The 18,207-nt window shown below is 43.1% G+C and overlaps 2 protein-coding genes across 2 annotated transcripts in view; both read left to right on the plus strand.

Moving 5' to 3' along the window:
- The window catches only part of KIF15 (kinesin family member 15), a 33,977-nt gene extending 26,734 nt beyond the window's left edge, over positions 1–7,243 (plus strand). Inside the window, exons 28-35 of the mRNA XM_036396614.2 lie at positions 483–587; positions 756–920; positions 1,374–1,480; positions 3,338–3,410; positions 4,024–4,061; positions 5,698–5,863; positions 6,196–6,327; positions 6,580–7,243. Of these exons, the coding sequence (XP_036252507.1) occupies positions 483–587; positions 756–920; positions 1,374–1,480; positions 3,338–3,410; positions 4,024–4,061; positions 5,698–5,863; positions 6,196–6,327; positions 6,580–6,660 (867 nt within the window). The 3' untranslated portion in view covers positions 6,661–7,243. The remainder of the gene's footprint in view (positions 1–482; positions 588–755; positions 921–1,373; positions 1,481–3,337; positions 3,411–4,023; positions 4,062–5,697; positions 5,864–6,195; positions 6,328–6,579) is intronic.
- An 831-nt stretch (positions 7,244–8,074) lies between these two features.
- Positions 8,075–15,066, plus strand: TMEM42 (transmembrane protein 42). The gene is given in 4 exon segments (XM_036378993.2): positions 8,075–8,191; positions 12,745–12,775; positions 12,778–12,890; positions 13,679–15,066. Coding segments are annotated over 4 exon segments (402 nt in total). The 3' UTR covers positions 13,820–15,066.
- The last annotated feature ends 3,141 nt before the right edge of the window (positions 15,067–18,207 follow it).

The raw sequence follows: 18,207 nt of genomic DNA on the forward strand, positions 1-18,207 counted from the left end.
TTGTGTTGGCAAAGACTCTAATAAGTTGTTTTTTGGAAGAGGAGTTCTTTTGTCAAGTCACCATATTCTCTTGGGGAAACTGATCAAATCTATATCACTAAAATCTTTGTATCAAATGAAGTTTTGACCAGTAACGTTTGCCAACCAAGTTCATAATAGCTTTTTTCTGTGTTAGCATGCCTTTTGAAAGGTAGATTGTGTTAGCAAGGCAAAACAAATCAAATACTAACAAGAACAAAATTCAGATCAACTACAAAGTAGTTAGATGTATAGATGCTTTCAAAAATGCTTGTTGCATACAACTATTGAGAGTTTAACAGTGATTGACTAAATACAGAAGGGTTATAAAAAGTGAAGTCTTTGTTAATCTAAAATAACTTGTGGTGTACTTAAGCTTCCTCAAAATATAGATCTGAGTGCTATTTTGTTTCCTATTTTATGAGTATTATGAGCTACTTTAATTCTTCCTGTGTTTCTAATAGTTAGACAAAATGACAGTGGAACTGGAGAACAGGAAGAGTGAATATGAACTGAAAATGAAGCAAATAGATTGCTTTGTGGACTCATCTTCAGTAACATTTCCTCAGGTATGGCATTTGAGAGAAACATTTTCACACGTTTTGTAATTATTGATGATTTGTCTGCCACAAATTTATTATTTATGTCTCCAATGAAGTATTAAAACATGTAATCAATACACAGGGAAAACAGTCCTTTACTAATAGTTTGTATGTTTGGTTTTTTTCACTTGCCAGTGTCCTAAAACTCCTCCTAATTTTGATGTGAATTTGGCCAAGCTTTTGGAAACTCACGAGCAAGAAATAGCTGATCGAAGGGCCTCTGCAATAAATCTGGAGCACCTTGTGCATGAACTGAATGAAGAACGAAGAGCAAAAAATGAAGAAATTCTAAGGCTGAAGGTACTATGAGTAAATCTCTGCTGGCAATTTGCAAGGTCAAAATGAGACAGACTGAAGAGTTCAGTTTTTTTAGTGAGCTCTGCTTAGTGCAGGAAGGCAGTTTTTGGTTTTCCCTTTACCTAGGCTTGGAACAAGTGGTGACAACTTGCTTGGGATGTCTGTAAATCTCATTTTCCCAAGGACTGTGCCAGTTTCTGTTCATGAATGTCAAATGGTAACATCACTTTTGCTGCTGAAACAGTTCTCAATATTTGCTGCTGAAACTATTCTCAATAAAGTTTCTAATGCAACTATAGATGGAAGGGTGATGCAGATATTTGCCAGAGAACCATGCCTGTTTTCTGAGAATTATTTTTTGTCTTCTATTCTACTCAAAAACAAGTTCAGCTAGAAATGAAAATAGGAATTGCAATTTGGTCTTCAAGTAAAATGGTTTGGATTTCACTTGCTTAGGAACAATTAAATGAGCTGGAGAACTTGCGTCTGGAAATGCAGATATTGGTGGAGAACAACAGGAGTTTACAGAGCCTTGTAGAAACTCAGAGACCAAGCAAGAACAGGTAAAGTAAAATAAAACACAAAAAATCTCTCTTAACTTGAAATATTTAAGATAAAGTTTACAGGTTTTATTTGAAGTATAGTCTTATGTTGTTTGCCTATTTAGAGACTGACTCAAGCTTTTCTTTGAAAATTATTTACTGGCTTGTAAATTTTATAACCCTTAAATCACAAGGTCTTAAATGCAATAAAGTTTTATAAAGGGAATGGAAATAATGTAAAATCATTATATTCATTGTAATTCCTGGGTATTATATATTGCCATGTCACTTGTGTAGATAAGGAATGTCCAAATAAATGCAACACAAGTTTCAATATAGACATAAATGAAATTTTAAAGCCTCCAGTATACAATTAGTCTTTGGTCTATTCAAACCACAACTCCTTTTAGTTAAAGGAGCAGGGAATTCTTAGTGCATATCCAAATTCATTCCAAAGTCCCAAGTCAGGAATCCAACAAGTGAGGAACATAAAAATAATGCTTTTATTGTGGAAAAAATTGGTCTAGAAAACCTATATAAGCTGAAAACAAAGCCACAGAATCCAGTGTTCCATGGCAATGTAACCATTGTTGTTTGACTCTGATTTCCATTTCAATTCAACAATTTCAACACAATTTCAAATGTCTGTTGCAAACTAAGCAGAACACCTTAGAAACAGCATCATTGTTCAGTAACCTACCTGATCTGTTCACAAGATTTTAAGTTTATGAAAACAGTGGTTTTATTGTAATATGATGCAATTATAAAACTCTTAACCAATGGCACACTGTATGGCACACAAGTGAGTTATTTTAGTTGTATGTGTTTTCTTATTTCCATCCATGTTGATTAAAAACTACCAAAATAAAAATTAGTGAAGTCTTTTGAATACAAGAAGCTTTTACCTTCTTAACTTGGCAAGACCACTAAGCAGTGATCCTGTGGGAAGTCCTCTGCAGTCTCCATACACATGAACACTGTGAAATAATAAAATATGTACTTCCATCCCAAAGCTGTTCTTGTAGTTTAACCCCAGCCAGCAGCCAGGCCCCACACAGCCACTCACTCACTCCCCAGCAGTGGGATCAGGGAGAGAATCGGGAGAGCAAAACCCAGAAAACTTGTGGGTTGAGATAAAGGCAGTTTACCAGGGAAAGTGAAAGTCACACACACATACAAGCAAAGCAAACCAAGGGATTTATTCAGTGTTTCCCATGGGCAGGCAGATGTTCAGCCATCTCCAGGAGAGCAGGGCCCCATCACACACAACACTGACTTGGGAAGACAAGCACCATCACTCCAAACATCCCCTCTTCCTCCTTTCTCCCCCACTTTATTATACACTGAGCATGATGTCACATGGTCTGGAATGTCCCTTTGGTCACTTGGGTCTCCTGTCCTGGCTGGGTCTCCTCCCAGCCTCCCACACAGCCCCAGCTTCCCAGCCAGTGTGGCAGTATGGAAGGCAGGAGAAGCCTTGGCTGTGTGCAAGCCCTGCTCAGCAATAAGAAACAGATCTCTACATTATCAACCCTGTGTTCAGCACAAATCCAAAACACAGCCTCCTAATGTGGGCTGTGAAGATGATTCATTCTACCCCAGCCAAAACCAGCACAGCTGTCTAACAAACATAAATTGCATATTTATTACATTTGTAGTTGTTTCCATTAAAACATTAATTTCTTTATACTCTGATGAAAGAAAATGTGTTCAGAAGTTTAAACCCTTCCAGAGTTTTTTTATGATGTTCAGTATTTTGAGTATGAACATGTGTGAAAACAACTGCACACACTTACTGGTTTCATCTGGATAACATGTTTTTACAACTGGCTTCCTCTGTTTGTGAGAAACTTTTTTTCTCATTCTTGAATTTCATAGTGATCAGAAACATCTTGATGTTCAGTACCTTAAAGAGAAAGAGGAAGAGATTGCTGAAGAGCGACTTGCCAAGGTATATTATCCTTCTCATGTCAGTTGCTGTTGACCTGCTGTGAAGTATTAATGGGATTTTTTTGGTTGATTTGGTTTGATTTTTTTGTTTTCATAGCAGCAAAACGAACACCAATTTCTAGTGAATTCTAAGAGGCACAGCCTGAGACTTATCTCTTAGGATTTCTATCTTGGCCTAACACTAGTGAACTGGGTGTCAGATTGCACAATTAGCAAAAACAGATTCAGATTGCTAAATCTGACTCATCCCCAGTGTTGGAAAGTGAAGATTGTGCCACTTGCTAATGTCAGGGCTCTGTCAAAGGGAAGTGAATGTCACAGCAGAGGTTTCCATGAATGTCCGAGACAGAAGAACCCCCTGTTAGAGCTCTGCTGTGTGTGTGGGCAGAGACCTGCTGTGAGTCAGCTGTGCTGACATGAAATGGGAAATAAGTGCCTACAGCAAAGAGATGAACTTAAAGTGAATATTAGGGATGTGAACTACTGGGTAGCAGCATGATCTGGAATGAGATATGTAGCATCAATTAAGTAACAGATATTTTTAAACATATATATATATATATGTGTGTGTATTCAACATTAAGACTGCATCTAATGTTTTTGAACTTTTCCAGAATAAAGCAGTGGAAGAAATGCTGAAAATCAAAGCAGAGTAAGTCTAAGTATTGTTCCTTGAACTGGAAGCTAGTATTAAACTAATTAATGACAGAAAAAAAGATACATTTAAGCAATAGAAGTCCAAGATCTGAAATGACAAAAGACATCATTTGGACGTATTTACACTTCGGCAAGATACCTTGAGTTCTTACTCTTTCTCATCAGTAGGTGGTAGTAGCACCTATTACTAGATAGCATTATATCAGGACAATATTTTAATGGGTAGAACCATAAAAACTTGAATTGGAAGGGATGTTTTTAATTGTTTAAAGTTATTTATATGCAGTGAATTGCAATAGCATTCCTTTTCAAATTAAATTGAAATACTGCTCATTTCTTTATTAATATTGCAAATGTTTTATAATTTTAAACAAAATGTAATTATTTGGGGTTTATGCTATTTGTTTAAATTTCTGTGGTTCAGTTTGAAAAATGAATTTTTTTTCTTTTATTATAGGCTTTCTAAATTGTGTTTGCACTATTGGGCAAGCAGTCCTCAAAACTCAAGTGTTTTGTACCTTGGATGGATAATAGCAAAGAAAGAAAATACTGAATCAGTAGATAAAAATTACTTTGGAAATGTCTGTCCTGCTGTTCTTTTCCTAATCTGTACTGCTTCAGGATTTATTGTGGCTGAATCTCCTAACACAAGAGTTATTTTCATTTGATGGAATGCTTTCTATGCAAGTAACTTCTTTTAAGGAGGAAGGTAGTTCTTATGCACATGGTAATTTCAAAAGTAATTTGCATTAAATTTTCCAGAAACCCTAGTCTGGAAATTAGGGATTATTTTGCTATTTGATGCACTGATTTTGCATTCCTGTCTGATCTCCGAAACATACTTCATAGCAGTGCTACAATGTGTCATACAGGCAAATAATGGACAGAGGGAAAACATTCTTTTCTCATCAAGAAAACGTCTTGCCAAATGCAGCAAATGAATACTGTTCACAGAGCAGGTCTTAAACACCATGCTTCAGTAAAACAAACTGGTGACAGAAATTTCATGTATGCAATATTTGAATTGATCTGCAAAATTACTCAAGTTCATGGAAGCAATAGACAGGCTGCTAAGTTTGATGGCACAGTTTAATATCCTGTTACCTCATTTGCTGAAAATGTTTTCATTCTATCAGAAGTGGTACTCATTCTCTTTCCAGGCCAACCAAGCAGGCTCAGACCATCTGAAGTGCTCAGAGATGTTTCTGAGCAATGAGGCAGTCAGGGGGGAAAAGCCACAGACAAACAAGAATTTTATAGAGGGAACCTGTAGAGCATTTGAGTTTAGCTGGAAAATTTACATTCCTTAGGTGAATTAATTGAAAGTGTTCTTGTAGGTGAAGCTTCTGTTTTCAATCATGAATGGAGTTGTATATCCAGGATTGCAAACAGCACAGTTCCCAAAGAGAAGAGCAGCTCCAAAATACTGCCTAGTTGATAGTCTCAAACACAAGAACTGTGAAGCAGAATGAATTTTTTCCTTTCTTTAGCACTAAATTCTAAGGGAAATACAGTATCTCAAAATAATGCTTTTAAAGGAGCCTCCCTCCATGTCCAAGACTGACTTAGGAATTCAGTTGTATGACATTTTTGTTGTTTTTTAATGTTTTATGATTCTTTTATATTGGCAGATTAGAAGAGACCAAAAATATCCTCAGAATCCAAGAGAAAAGCTGTCGTGAAATGACTTTGGAGATGGAACGAACAAGGACATTGGAGCTCAAAGCATTTAATGAGAAAGAAGAAATTAGATCAAAACTAGAGGAAGCATATGAAGAAAAAGACAGGATTGAAAAGGTTACATAGACATAATTTTTTTGTTGTCTTCACAGCAGAATCTTATTTAGCAGAGGTACAGCTGGTTTGTTTTGCAGTTTAGCTACTGAAAGTCTGGATACAGAAATCACTTAGTAGTACAAATCAAATGGTGCTCCTTTTTTGCCTTTTAGAGGGATATAACATAGTGTCTAAGAGACATAAGACAAACATATATTTCCTGACTGAACCAACTCTTGCATCATATGTTACAACAAACCTGAATGTTAGTATGATAATAGCTCTAAGAATTGCTTCTGAAAAGAGAAGGAGAGGCTACTGCTAAGAGGTACACAATGTATTTATTACTACAGGAAATAAAATTGCTGAGGAAGCAAGTTGACTCGCTTGCTGAGGAGAATGGGAAATTACTTGGTCATCAAAACCTGAACCAGAAGATTCAGTATCTTGTGAAACTGAAGAAAGATTATGCTAAACTTACAGAGGTAAGTTGCAGAGTAGATTACAGATGTAGTAATGGCCTGACATAGCAAAGAGCTAAGCTTTGAGAATGAAGACTAAAATTCCTGCTCTTCTGTGGGAGAGAAACAGAGATACCTTTGATCTCCATTTTACTTCCTCAAGTAGATAGTGTATAAAACACTTGAATAACTCAGTATCACAACAAGATACTGCTTGTGTAAAAATAACTGAGGATAATTTCCTTAATATATCCATGTTTTTTCTCTGTTTTACAGGAGACTGAAAAGCTACGAGTTGAAAACATTTTTTTGAAAGAATCAAAAAAATGTGACATTTGTAGACAAAATCAGCGGTAATGACCCAAATAAAACTGCAGAGCCATATATTTGAAGTGTACAGAATAAGCAAAAGTCAGTTGTCAAATCTGACTTTTGCTGTGGTTCTGGAATGATCAAGTATTCTAGTTTGTAGATTTTTTGCTGGTAATAACTCTAAGTGAATATTGTTATTCCAGCTCTGTGGGCAGCTTTCAATAAAACACCTTTTTGTAATTTTTTTTCAATTTAAAAACCTGATTTTTATAGATACTAGGTAGATACTTCCTTGAAACTTCTGTACCTTGCCAAGGAAAAGCTTTCTCCCTGGGAACACACCTGGATTTTTCTCTCCTTTTGTACTTTTATTCAGGTTCCTACTACTTCTGAAATGCTACATTTTCCATCAGAGCCAAAATTCAAAAAGCACAATTTCTTTGTGGTTGTTTTTTTAGTTAGACATAGAATGATTTTCCTGGGTGGCTTAAAAATAATTTTCATATTAAACTTTGTTCAATAAAGCATAAATGTGAATTTAGTAACAGGCTTGTAAATAGTACTATAAATACATTTTTTGTTTCTGTTCTTTCTTTATTTGAAAATAAAATACTTTTCAAACCTGTTTTCTGTTAGTATTGACTTTGAACTCTGTATTAACACTATAGGATTCTGAGGGTTTTGCAACCCTTTTCTTATCAAAGAAGTGAAAAATGTTAGGAAAGAAGATTTGAAAGTATGCAGAAAATTTTACAGGAGTACACCATAAGTTCATTTAATTGCACTTAAAGATTTATTGCAAATAACTGAAATGCTTATTAGTGGAACACAAAATGTTGATTTCTATAGCAATATCAAACTAGGGTGTTTTCTGCTTTCTGGGTAATTCATACAATAATAGTTTTGACCACAAGCACTGGGACAAAAGGGAATAAAGAGGAAAGATGTGTCTGGTAAAGGGTAGAATATACCTAATGATTTACTACTTTATTTGGCTGAGGGAAAGAAGACTTTCCACTACCTTACCTATTTTAAGCTGCAGATTTGTTTGCACTTGAGATGTGGAGGAATAAAAAGCTGACCTTAAAGGGAAGATGTGCTGGGGTGTGAGTAGAGATCAGAACTAGCACGGATGAGGAGCACACAGGCCGAGAGGGGCTAAACAAGGGTGTTTTTATTTGTGACTGCCCTGTTCTAGGTTTACAAGTATTAATTTCCTGTCTGTTTCTGGACTATCGTCATGTCGGCAGCGGCTTCTGCCCTTTGTCTGTGTTGTACCTGGCCACAGCAGAAGCTGCGTTGTACCCCGGCCCCGTGCTTCCCTGCTTGTTCCCATAAATCCTTTGTACACGAGCGAAAACGGCCCACGGGCCCTTCCGCCGCCGGGGCCCGCCCGCCCGCGCGGGGCGGCGCTGGGGCTGCGCGGGGCCGCCGGGGCCGGGCCGGGCCGGGCCGGGCCATGCGGGCAGGGGCCGGGGCGGCAGCGGCGGCGGCGGCAGCGGGGGGCCTGGGGGCGGCGGCGGCCGCCGCGGCGAAGCTGGCGCTGGGCCCGGGCGGAGAGGCGGCCGGCGGCTCGGTAAGGAAGGAGCGAGAGGCACTCGGCACCGGGTCTTGCGCTGCTCGTCGCGGCGGTGGAGGGGAAGGAGCGCGCTGGTTCTTCCTGCGGCGCTCCAAGGGGCTGCCCTGGATTTGCAGGGAAAGGCGGGCGGCCTCCGCGGGCGGAGCCGTGACTCAGCCCCGGGGAAGCCCAGCCTTGCGGGGCTGAGTAAGGCGCGGTGCCGACGTAAACAGCGCGGGGCGCGCAGCGGGGCTGCCGGGTGTGAGGGGAATGCCCCGAACCAAGCCCAGCTCTGGGAGCTCATATCCAGCCCTTCCACGTCAGTGTTACTTTAAAGCAGGATGTTAGTATGAGCATCAAATGCCTGTTCTCAGCCCACTGTTTTGCTGATAGCAGCGCCCTTCTCTCATTTATTCTCTCTCAGCTCGGCCCTGAGCAGAGCAGAGAGGTGCAGCCCTTGATTTCCTCTTGCTTCTCTTTGGGTGTTCATCATTGGTGATGATCTTTATCTGGGTCGCGTTTCACAAAGCTCCGCGTGCTTGAGGTTACATGGGAGTGCTGGCCCTTCAGCTCAGAGGCGGTGTCCTTACCTCCAGCAGTGACCCTGGCACAGCCACGGCAGAGGGGGACATGGGCACCAGGCTGTGTGTGAGTGGGGACGGGAGGAAGGCAGCATGCATGTATCCTAAAAGCACTTTGGGGAGGTTCATTTAGGCATAGGTTGTTACTCACAGGGCAAATGTACAAAAGGGAGCCCACAAGGGAAGGTAGATCTGAAACAAATCCAGCCTTGCACAAGGGGAAAAAAAACAAAGAATTGACATGTGTGATTATTAGAGAGAGTTAAAAAGGCAAAACCTCAGTACCTGCCAATCCTGTTGATCCCTTCTGAGATCTCCGAAAGGAGAAATAGAAAAAAAATTCTGATACTCTTCACTGTGCCCAAAAATCACAAATTGTGCTCTACTGAGAGAATGGCAGAACATGGAATTACTGAAAATGCTGACAGCATCTTTTCTGAGTATTTTTCTCTGTTGAAATTTATAAAAATATTGCCCATTTTTGGGGTGGCAGAGGTGGGAGGAGGTTGGTACTTCTTTTTTTTTTAATGTGATATGACAAAGTATCATGTCGTTGATGTGAAGTGTTGCCAGAAGGTCAAGAGAGATTATCCCTCCCCTCTACTCAGCCCCAGTGAGGCCACACCTGGAGTTTTGGGTTGAGTTCGGAGCTCTCCACTGCAAAAAAAGAGATGGAGCTACTGAGAGTCCAGCAAAGGCTCATAAAGATGATGAAGGGATCAGAGCATCTTTTTTGTGAGGAGAGGCTGAAAGAGCTGGGACTGTTACTCCTGGAGAAGAGAAGGCTCAGGGGGACCTTTTCAATGCGTAGAAGTACCTGCAGGGAGGGCGCACAAAGGATGGAGCCAAGCTCATTCCAGTGGTGCCCAGTAACTAGACCAGAAGCAAAGGGCATGTACGGGAATGGGCAGTTCCCTCTGAACATCCAGAAACTGTGAGGGTGACCAGGCACTGGCCCAGGTTGCCCAGGGATGTGGTAGAGTCTCCATCCTTGGAGATAATCTTGTACTGTCCAGACATGGACCTGGGCAATCTGCTGGAGTGATGAGGTTGGACCAGATGAACTCTGGAGATCCCTTTCAATCTCTGCCATGCTGTGTTTCTTTTTTGTGGGCAGATTGGTTTATTTTGGTTTTCAGGTCCACTCCAGGTGACAATTATTAATTAATCATCTTAGCTGTAAAACTAGCCAAGTTTTATATAAATGCCATAATCTTCCTAGTAGCTTAAATTGCACAGGACTGTAGATGCATAAGTATTTCAGTGCATATATATGGCAAAGGCATTTCTGCAGAGCAGCCACAAGGTGACAGAAATTTAAGGGGTTTTGTGTTGGAGGAAGAGCTACAGAAATCCCAAAATAAGTGGTATAGCAGCCATCACTTGTGCAGTGTGGAACACGGCAGCAAAAAATGTATTGACATTTCTAAGAGCTGATGATGCAGGGTAGCAGGATACTCCATGGCACCACAGGGATGGATTTCCTGGCCACAAGGATGTGTTGTGGTCTGAGAGCCTGAGAGCAGTGTGACCAGGAAGGGTCATTGCACTTGAACAAAAGTTTTTCTTTGCTTTCTCCGCTCCCCTGCCAGTCTTCATCTAAAATTACTTCTGCCACTTCAGGAGTGATTCTGGATTATCTGAAATGTACACTGAAATTAATCTTTGCTTAGAAAAACAATCAGAACAGTAATCCTTGACTCACTGGGGTGGCTCAGCTGAGTCCTTAGCAGGGGAGGAATTTATCTCCCTTCTTCCTTGTGGGGAACACGTAGGGATGTTCCTATCTGTCTGTCTGCGTACCATTGCAGTGACCACTCTGCTGCCCTGGGCAGAGAGAAACGTGACCTTTCTCTGATAAACTTTCCTTCTGGGCACGTGCCACCTGCAGCTGGTTTCCCTGGCTCTGCGTTAGGAGATCAGAAGTAGCCGTGGGTTCTGGGTCACTTTTGAAGGTGGCATAGTTGCTGTGACGGTGGGAGCCAGCTTCGCTTCGTCACCAGTAGTCTCGGACTAGCTCAAGTCTGGCCAGATCTCTGGAGGTCTCTAGTCCAACCTTTGCTTACACATGATCTTCTCCAGTTAAGCTTTAAATACTTAGAAGGTCTGAGAGCCCCTGACCTTTGTTCCATACTTCACTTGTTGCCTCTTGTCATGTCCTAATGGACCTTGGAGAAGAGCTTGGGCTCCATCCCTCTACACCCTCAGGCTAATGGTTGAAGGCAGTAACAAGATTTCTTAAGGGTATTTTTTTTTTTACCTCAGCAGCATGGTAAGGTACCATACCTTTCTGCTCCAGAAATATACTAGAGTTAGGTGAAACACAGAGAATTGTTTTCCCCTCTCATCCCCACTCCCAAGTCTGCTTACTCACTAGAGGTGTGTGGATGTACATAACTCCCTGAGGAAAGTCAAACTGCCAGGTCATACAGGCAGAGAGTGAAACTGGGAGGCAAACCCCATTCTGTGGTGAGCCCTAACACAGCAGAAGTTTTCTTCCTCAGAGGAGCAGTAGTAGCTAGGCATAGTTGTCCCTCTTACCCATCCACACAGGGTTTTCCTGTCAGTGGGATGTCAGTGGGAAAACAAACTGATTCACTGGTGGGAATCATTCTGAATCTTTACTGTTGTCCTGATTAGTTGCAAAAGTTGGCAACCTTTGCCACAACTGGGGCAAAATGAGGCCACACACCAGCACCATCCCTCACTGGAGTGGGATTAGTCTCAGAGAGCTTGTGCCAACCACCTAGCATGGATTTGCTTTGTGTTGTTTTCCTTTTAACTTTGTACTTACCATATCACTCACTTCAGAAAACTGTGGGCTCCCCCACTGCTTGCAATTAGTAATTTCTTCTTCTTGAGTGGGAGCAGGACACATTTGGTGGACACTGTTGATTTGGGCAGCTGGCAGGAGGACACTGCAGCCATTCCCACAGGGCAGGTGACACCTCTGAGCTGTGGCCTCAAACCTGCATTTCTGTCTGCCACAAGATGGATGCCACCATGGACGGAAAGGTGGCAGGCTATGAAGCTCTGATTGCTATGGCCATAGACAAAGCTTTGCTTTCACTTGTCACTGTGAGAGTTGGGATCTGCGTGCCTGTGATCTCCCTTGGTGTCTTCACATCAACTACATGGTAGCCAGGGGCTGGGGAGATGGCCTCAGCTGCTTAAACAGGGAAGGGGTGGGAGGCACTGAATGGTGCTGGATTTTTAGGTGCAACTGTGCCCTTTTTTCAAACTGAGGCAGTTACACATCTGGTCAGGTTGTCTAAGGAGGGAGATCTTTTTTGAGGCCCTTGAATTCGAAATTGGTTTTATTGCTACTAAATGTTAGAGCAGAGACCCCATCAGTAAACTTCCCTGCTCTCCAGTGAGTAAAACAAGGCAAAAGCCACTCCTTGTGCAAAACAAGGCATGAAGCCACTCAGCTTGCTCTTTCCTCCCAGAGATCCTGCTCTACCCTCACTGCAGCAGTAGGGCAGGCCAGGTCCTGGGAGCTCATAAGGACCAGTGCTTTGGGCTGCCCAGGTCCTGGCTCACATTGACAGCTGGGTTCTGGAGCACACACAGTGCCAGCATGTACATCTCTGGTGTTTGTCAGACTGAATTTGACCCTTTTCCATCCATCAGGTGATAAGTGAGGGGCATTTATGGGCGTTGTGTGTGGCACCACTTCGTGAACTGGAGAGCTTTCTGCAGGTTGGCTTCTGGCATGGCAGCTGCTGCACATTATCCCAGCACTTCTCAGGTTGTCGTGTGAGGCTGGGCTTGCAGCAGGACATGGCAGGCTCACAGTCTGTCCAGAGCTGTTTCCTCGTTTCCATTTCCTTCTGTGATTTAATATGTTCATCTTTGTGTAATACCAGCCAGCCATAATTCAGTTTTAAAAGCCCACACCATTAGGTTTGGCTCCAAAGTGTGCATGAATTATTGAGGTTGAATAAGTAGGGGGTGAAAATACACAGAATTTTCCATTTTGTTCTGCAGCTGCCAGTGTTGCTTCGCCTCAGCTGTGTTGGCTGGTGTTTGTGTGCAATGCAGTGATGTGGACAGTCTTCACAAAAGCCTTACGACTCTCCTCCTCCTCAGCTGCTGCCTCTGTGACAACAACAGCCTCCAACTTCATCTTTTCGGTGAGTAGACCCCTTCCCCAGACACTGAAGCCTGAGGAGCACAGCCAGGTGAGAATGCCCACGCTGGTTGTAACTCATCTCCCAGTGCAACCAGCATCTCTGGCCACAAAGGGAGAGTGGGAAATGATTGTGTCAGGCCTCAGCTGCTCTGATAGCTGTGGTGGAACTTTCCTGTGTGGTGCAGGAGGAAGGGTGCTGCTGCCTGCCTTGCAGCAGCAACACAGTTTACTGAAGTTTTCTGATTGCCAGTGGGAGCTGGAGCTGGGAGCTTTGCTTCGTTTTGCTTTTCCTTTGCAGCACCTCACTTGTGACAAGCCAGAGTCATCCTAGCTGAGTCTGAAGATGCAGCATCTCTAGTGACAGCAAGAGAGTCTTTGACCCGCAGGTTTTTTCCACGTGCTTTTTTGCTCTTGACAGCAGTCCACCTTGTTTCTGTGCTCCAGCTGGCAGACAGCTCATGGTGGTGTCCAGTAATCAACAATCATAATAAATGCCCAGTCAGTGGGAAATTTGGCTCCTGAAAAGTGCTGGGAAGGCAGCAAAGCACATGTGCATCTGTCAAATTCTGCTTGGGGACCACAGTATGGTTGTGCTTCCAGGCTGCTGGTGGAGTTGGTCATCTCCACCATCATCTTCAGCAGCCATTCCTGTTGGCCATCCCAGTAGGAGTTTCCTCAACCAGGTCTTTTCCAGGGCTGTCTCTCCCAGAAGTCCTCACAGTTCTGGCAGCACAAGAGGCCTTGGGGCAGCTCAGCCCAGCAAAGCTTTGTGTCTCTCTTTTCCTTCAGGCTATCCTGGGAAGATTGCTCTTCGGGGAGACATGGACACCTCTGTGGTGGGTCGGCCTCGCCATGACAGTCTGCGGGCTCATGCTGCTGCACACGGCTGCGCCCCAGCTGGTGCCAGTCCCAGCGGAGAAGAAGGAATGATAGCTGCTGCAGGGGCCACGGTGCCATGCTGCCTCTCTCCAGCCTGTCTCATGACAGCATCCCCAGTCCCCACCGGCCTCTCAACACGTCGGCCACCGAGATGCTAACCCCTGCTCAGTGCTCATCTGCTGACTTGCAAAATCACGTTGGTCACATCTTTCCTGGTGGTGGTATGGTGGCAGTGACAGCTCGGAGGGAGCTGGTCAACTCTGAGTCAGTATTGTGAAAATCAGGGCCAGAGGCTTATCAGCCACTCCTCCTCTTCACACCCTGTGGCTGTGGAGCTTTCCCAGTTAGGGGAATGCTGAAAGTAAATATAGTGGCTGTGGAAGGTGCTTGTACATCAGTATTTTTCCATGAAAGGACCTATCCCAAAATAGAAGAGCAATCAGAATTAGATGCTGAAGGCAGCTGTTATTTCTGCTCTGCTGTTCCTGACTTTTTGTCTCTTGAAATGGTTCTATGCCCACTGCTACCTGTAAGGCTGTAGAGACTTTCATTAATTCCTTCAGCTTCCTCTATCAGTCACATACACCCTTGAACTTGGCATTTGTATCTGACTTCTAGAATTTTCACTTACCCATTCCTGACATGTTAGTCACTGTAAGGTTGCTGCTCTTTCCTTTAAACCCTTACCCAGAATAGGGTTTTGATCACCCTTCCTGCTTTGTGTAGGTTAAACTAATTTTGGGACAGTTCAACAGGCAACCTGCTTCCACTTGGAGTGTCCATGTTCAATACATCCCTCATCCCCACTCAAGTTGAAAATTGCTTTAATGTTTGGTAAAAGGAAGTTTCTCAAGCCATGTTTTTTCTACACTTCTGGATGATGCTTATTCCCATTGATGTAATGTGATCAACCAGATCACTGGTATCTGCTAAATTTTGCATCAGTGATTACTCCACGTGTCAGTTTGGTGAATGTGTCATGAATCATCATTTGTAAGGTATTGACTTAATTCCCCTCCCCGCTTCTTTTTTTTCTTCCTTGGAAATTCTTCAGTTGGAATTAACAAATATAATCATGCCTATAAATGTATGCATCATGGTGGTGATATTGCTTGCTTGCTCTGGGCTTGCCAGGTTGTCTCTGTCATCTTGTAATGACAGAAGGTGAGTCATGGTTGTGGCATGTGCAGAAAACCTAAGGACACTGTGAGCATCTGTATCTGAACCTGTCAGGTCTGTCATGACTGGCAGATCTGTGCTGTGTCAACTGTAAAATAGACTTGTGGATGGAAATGCCACTGGAGTTAAGTTTGTGCCTTCTTTGAATCAGAAGAGTCACTGTCTCCCAGAAGAGGCCAAGAGCCATTTTTTCTGTTCCCTGCCATTCTAGCTCACCACATCTGGCAGGCGTGTCTCAGGAGGGGCAAAGCCTTTGCGTTCCCCCTCAGTATGCTCTCAGGTCTTCCTGTCAAAGAGGGGAGCTGCATGTGTGGTGGGGGAGAGGGCAGAGTGCTCTGAGTGTCTTCCCTCCCTGCCACCGTGGGTCTTTGAACCTGGGGAGCTCTCTGGGTGGCAGCAGTGGAAGCTGGGACCTGACACAGGGACCTCATAGGTCTGCAGATATGACAGCCAAGAGCCATGCATTTCTAAGTACATCAGGTCTCCTTAGATCTTCACAGATAATGGAAAATTAATGAAGCCTGATTTATTTGCCCTTGTTATTAACCCTCAGCCACCTGTAAGCCATGGCTGCCTTCGTGCAAACAGCTTTAGAAGGACCAGGCACTCTGGTTAATTTGGCTGTTGTCCCATTTCCTAATAAACCATTTGGAAAGCTTTTTAACGTGGACTATCTCAAAACTGACGTTTCTTTATTACGGTCATTGTTGGAGGTCAGGGTTTAGGAGTTGTTTCTTCGGAAGTGGAACGTGTGCAGAAGGTGTGAGCAGCACTTTGCTTTGTGGTGTTCCCTTTAAGGGTGAATATAAACCAGGGCTGTAAATTCTCTCATAAATACTTGAAGGTGGAAACAGAAGGAAGTTTTTCACCAATTCCCATGGTAAGGAAAGACAGCCAAGCAGGGTTCATTTTATGGCAGAATCCCACGCTTCTTGTGTACACAAGAGTTTGGCCATGTCTGCCAGTGGAGCCATGGCTACAAGAAAAACTGTAATCACTGTGTGGCAAAGCAGTGTACTTCTGGTAAACCATTCATATGGGATCATCCAAAATGTGGCTGAAGGTAATTAAAAAAAACGGGGATTTCCAATATAAAACTGTGTCCAAAGCTCAGTGTCTGATTTTTTTTATTTTTAAATATTTTAGATCTCAAACACACACACACAGACAATAAAGCAATGTGAGAATAACTGTGTTTGGCAAGTCAGTGGTTCAGATGTGGTGGACCTTATAAGGTGGCTGAGAAGATCATGGCCAACTCCAAGACTTTGGTTAACCAGGGCAGAAGATGGGTTACCTTTATGTGGGAACTACAGCAGTGTGCATGCATGAAGTTTTTGCTCAGTTGAGGTGAGGTATTATTAGAGAAGAGTCTTGGGCACATATTTCCAGCCAAATTCCAGCAAAATCTTACAGAAACACAGTGCTGTATCTACAGCAGTGGTGGGTAGGGACAAAGCCATGGATGTTGTCTGTCTGGGCTTGTGCAAAGCATTGGACACTGTCCTGCACAACATCCTTGTCTCTAAATTGGAGACATGGATTTGATCCCAGGCACACCTACAAGCTGGGCAGAGACATGACTGACAGCAGACTTGTGGCAAAGGACTTTTGGGTGGTGGCTGACCAGAAACTCAACATGAGCCAGCAGTGTGGGCTCACAGCCCAGAAAGCCAAACAAATCCTGGGCTGCATCTAAAGGAGTGTGGCCAGCAGGTGGAGGGAGGTGATTCTGTCCCTCTGCTCTGCTCTCTGAGACCCCACCTGTGGTGCTGCATCCAACTCTGGTGCCCCTGATGTAGGAGGAACATCCAACTGTTGGAGCAAGTCCAGGAGGCCACAAAATTCATAAGGAGACTGGAGCACCTGCCCTAGAAAGACAGACTGAGAAAGTTGGGGCTGTTCAGCCTGGAGAAGATAAGGTTGTGGAGAGACCTCATAGCAACCTTCCAGTATCTGAAGGAGGCCTACAGAGAAACCAGAGAGGGACTCTTCATCAGGAACTGCAGTGATAGGACAGGGAGTAATGGGGACAAATTGAAAGAGGGGATTTAACTTAGATAAAAGGAAAAAAAATCCTACTGGAAGAGGTTGCCCAGAGAAGCTGTGCATGCCCCATCCCTGGCACTATTCAAGGCCAGGTTGGATGGAGCTCTGAGCAGCCTGGTCTAGTGGAAGGTGTCCCTGGTCCTGATAGGGTGTTTAGAGCTACATGATCTTTAAGGTCCCTTTCAACACAAACCACTCCATGATTCTCTCACCTCCCAAGTGCTGGTTGTGATGAGTCTTTCCTGCACCTACCTCTCGTTCTCAAACACAACACTTTGTTTTTCAGCATCTTATTCATCATCAGGCATGGCCATACCATGTCATACTTTTAAAGAGTAGAAGAAGCAGGTGCATGGTTAACAGGAAGGCTCACAATGACACTCAGGAAGATTCAAAGAAGAATATTTGAATTAATGGTGGGAAGCAGAAACAGAAAAATGTTGTATAAACAAGCAAAAAATGTTGTATAAACAGGATCGAGGAGTATTGTATTCTAAGGTAAACAGTGTCTCATATACCTTTACAAGGAACAAAGCCAAATGAAATTACAGTTTCAGTTGAACCATAAACCATAATTTGACTGATTAGATAAGGAAAGATACATAAAAACTTTTAAATGTCCCTGTTGTCATTGACAAGGAGTCACTGAAAGTTTGTACAGCATCTCAGTCACAACATATATTGAAATCCCTTGAAGGATGGTATGTTTGCCTAGGTGATAATTATTTGAAGTAGATGCGATAAATAAGTTTGGTAGCTTGTTCTGCCAAGTTTGGTATATTCAAAATTTTCAAGGAATTTGACTCAATGCCCTCTGCTGACCCTTCAGAGACCTTAAATGATCACATTGCAAGAGTGTCCCACATGCACACATAATTACACGATCTTGCAAGCAGTGGGGTGTTTTTGAAGAAGGAAGTTCTGTGACACAACATGTCAGAAGAGTGGTTCTGACCTTGTCTGGCACAGAAAAAAAACATGAAATTAGGAATAAATGGGTACTAATCCTGATGTGTTCAGGGTGCTCTTCTGCAGAAGAGCAGCAGCAAACCTTCATTTTGGGGATCTGAGAGGTGCAGAGGGAAATTGCACAATATGGGCACTTATCTACAGCAAGCGGTGTGGTGCCTGCAGCTCACTTGGTCTTGGAGAAAAATCTGGGGTGAGCTCAGGTGAGGGGTAAAAGCCTTCACAGGAGAACCAGGGCTTTG

Source organism: Molothrus ater, chromosome 1, assembly GCF_012460135.2.
Source record: "Molothrus ater isolate BHLD 08-10-18 breed brown headed cowbird chromosome 1, BPBGC_Mater_1.1, whole genome shotgun sequence".
NCBI lineage: Eukaryota > Metazoa > Chordata > Aves > Passeriformes > Icteridae > Molothrus > Molothrus ater.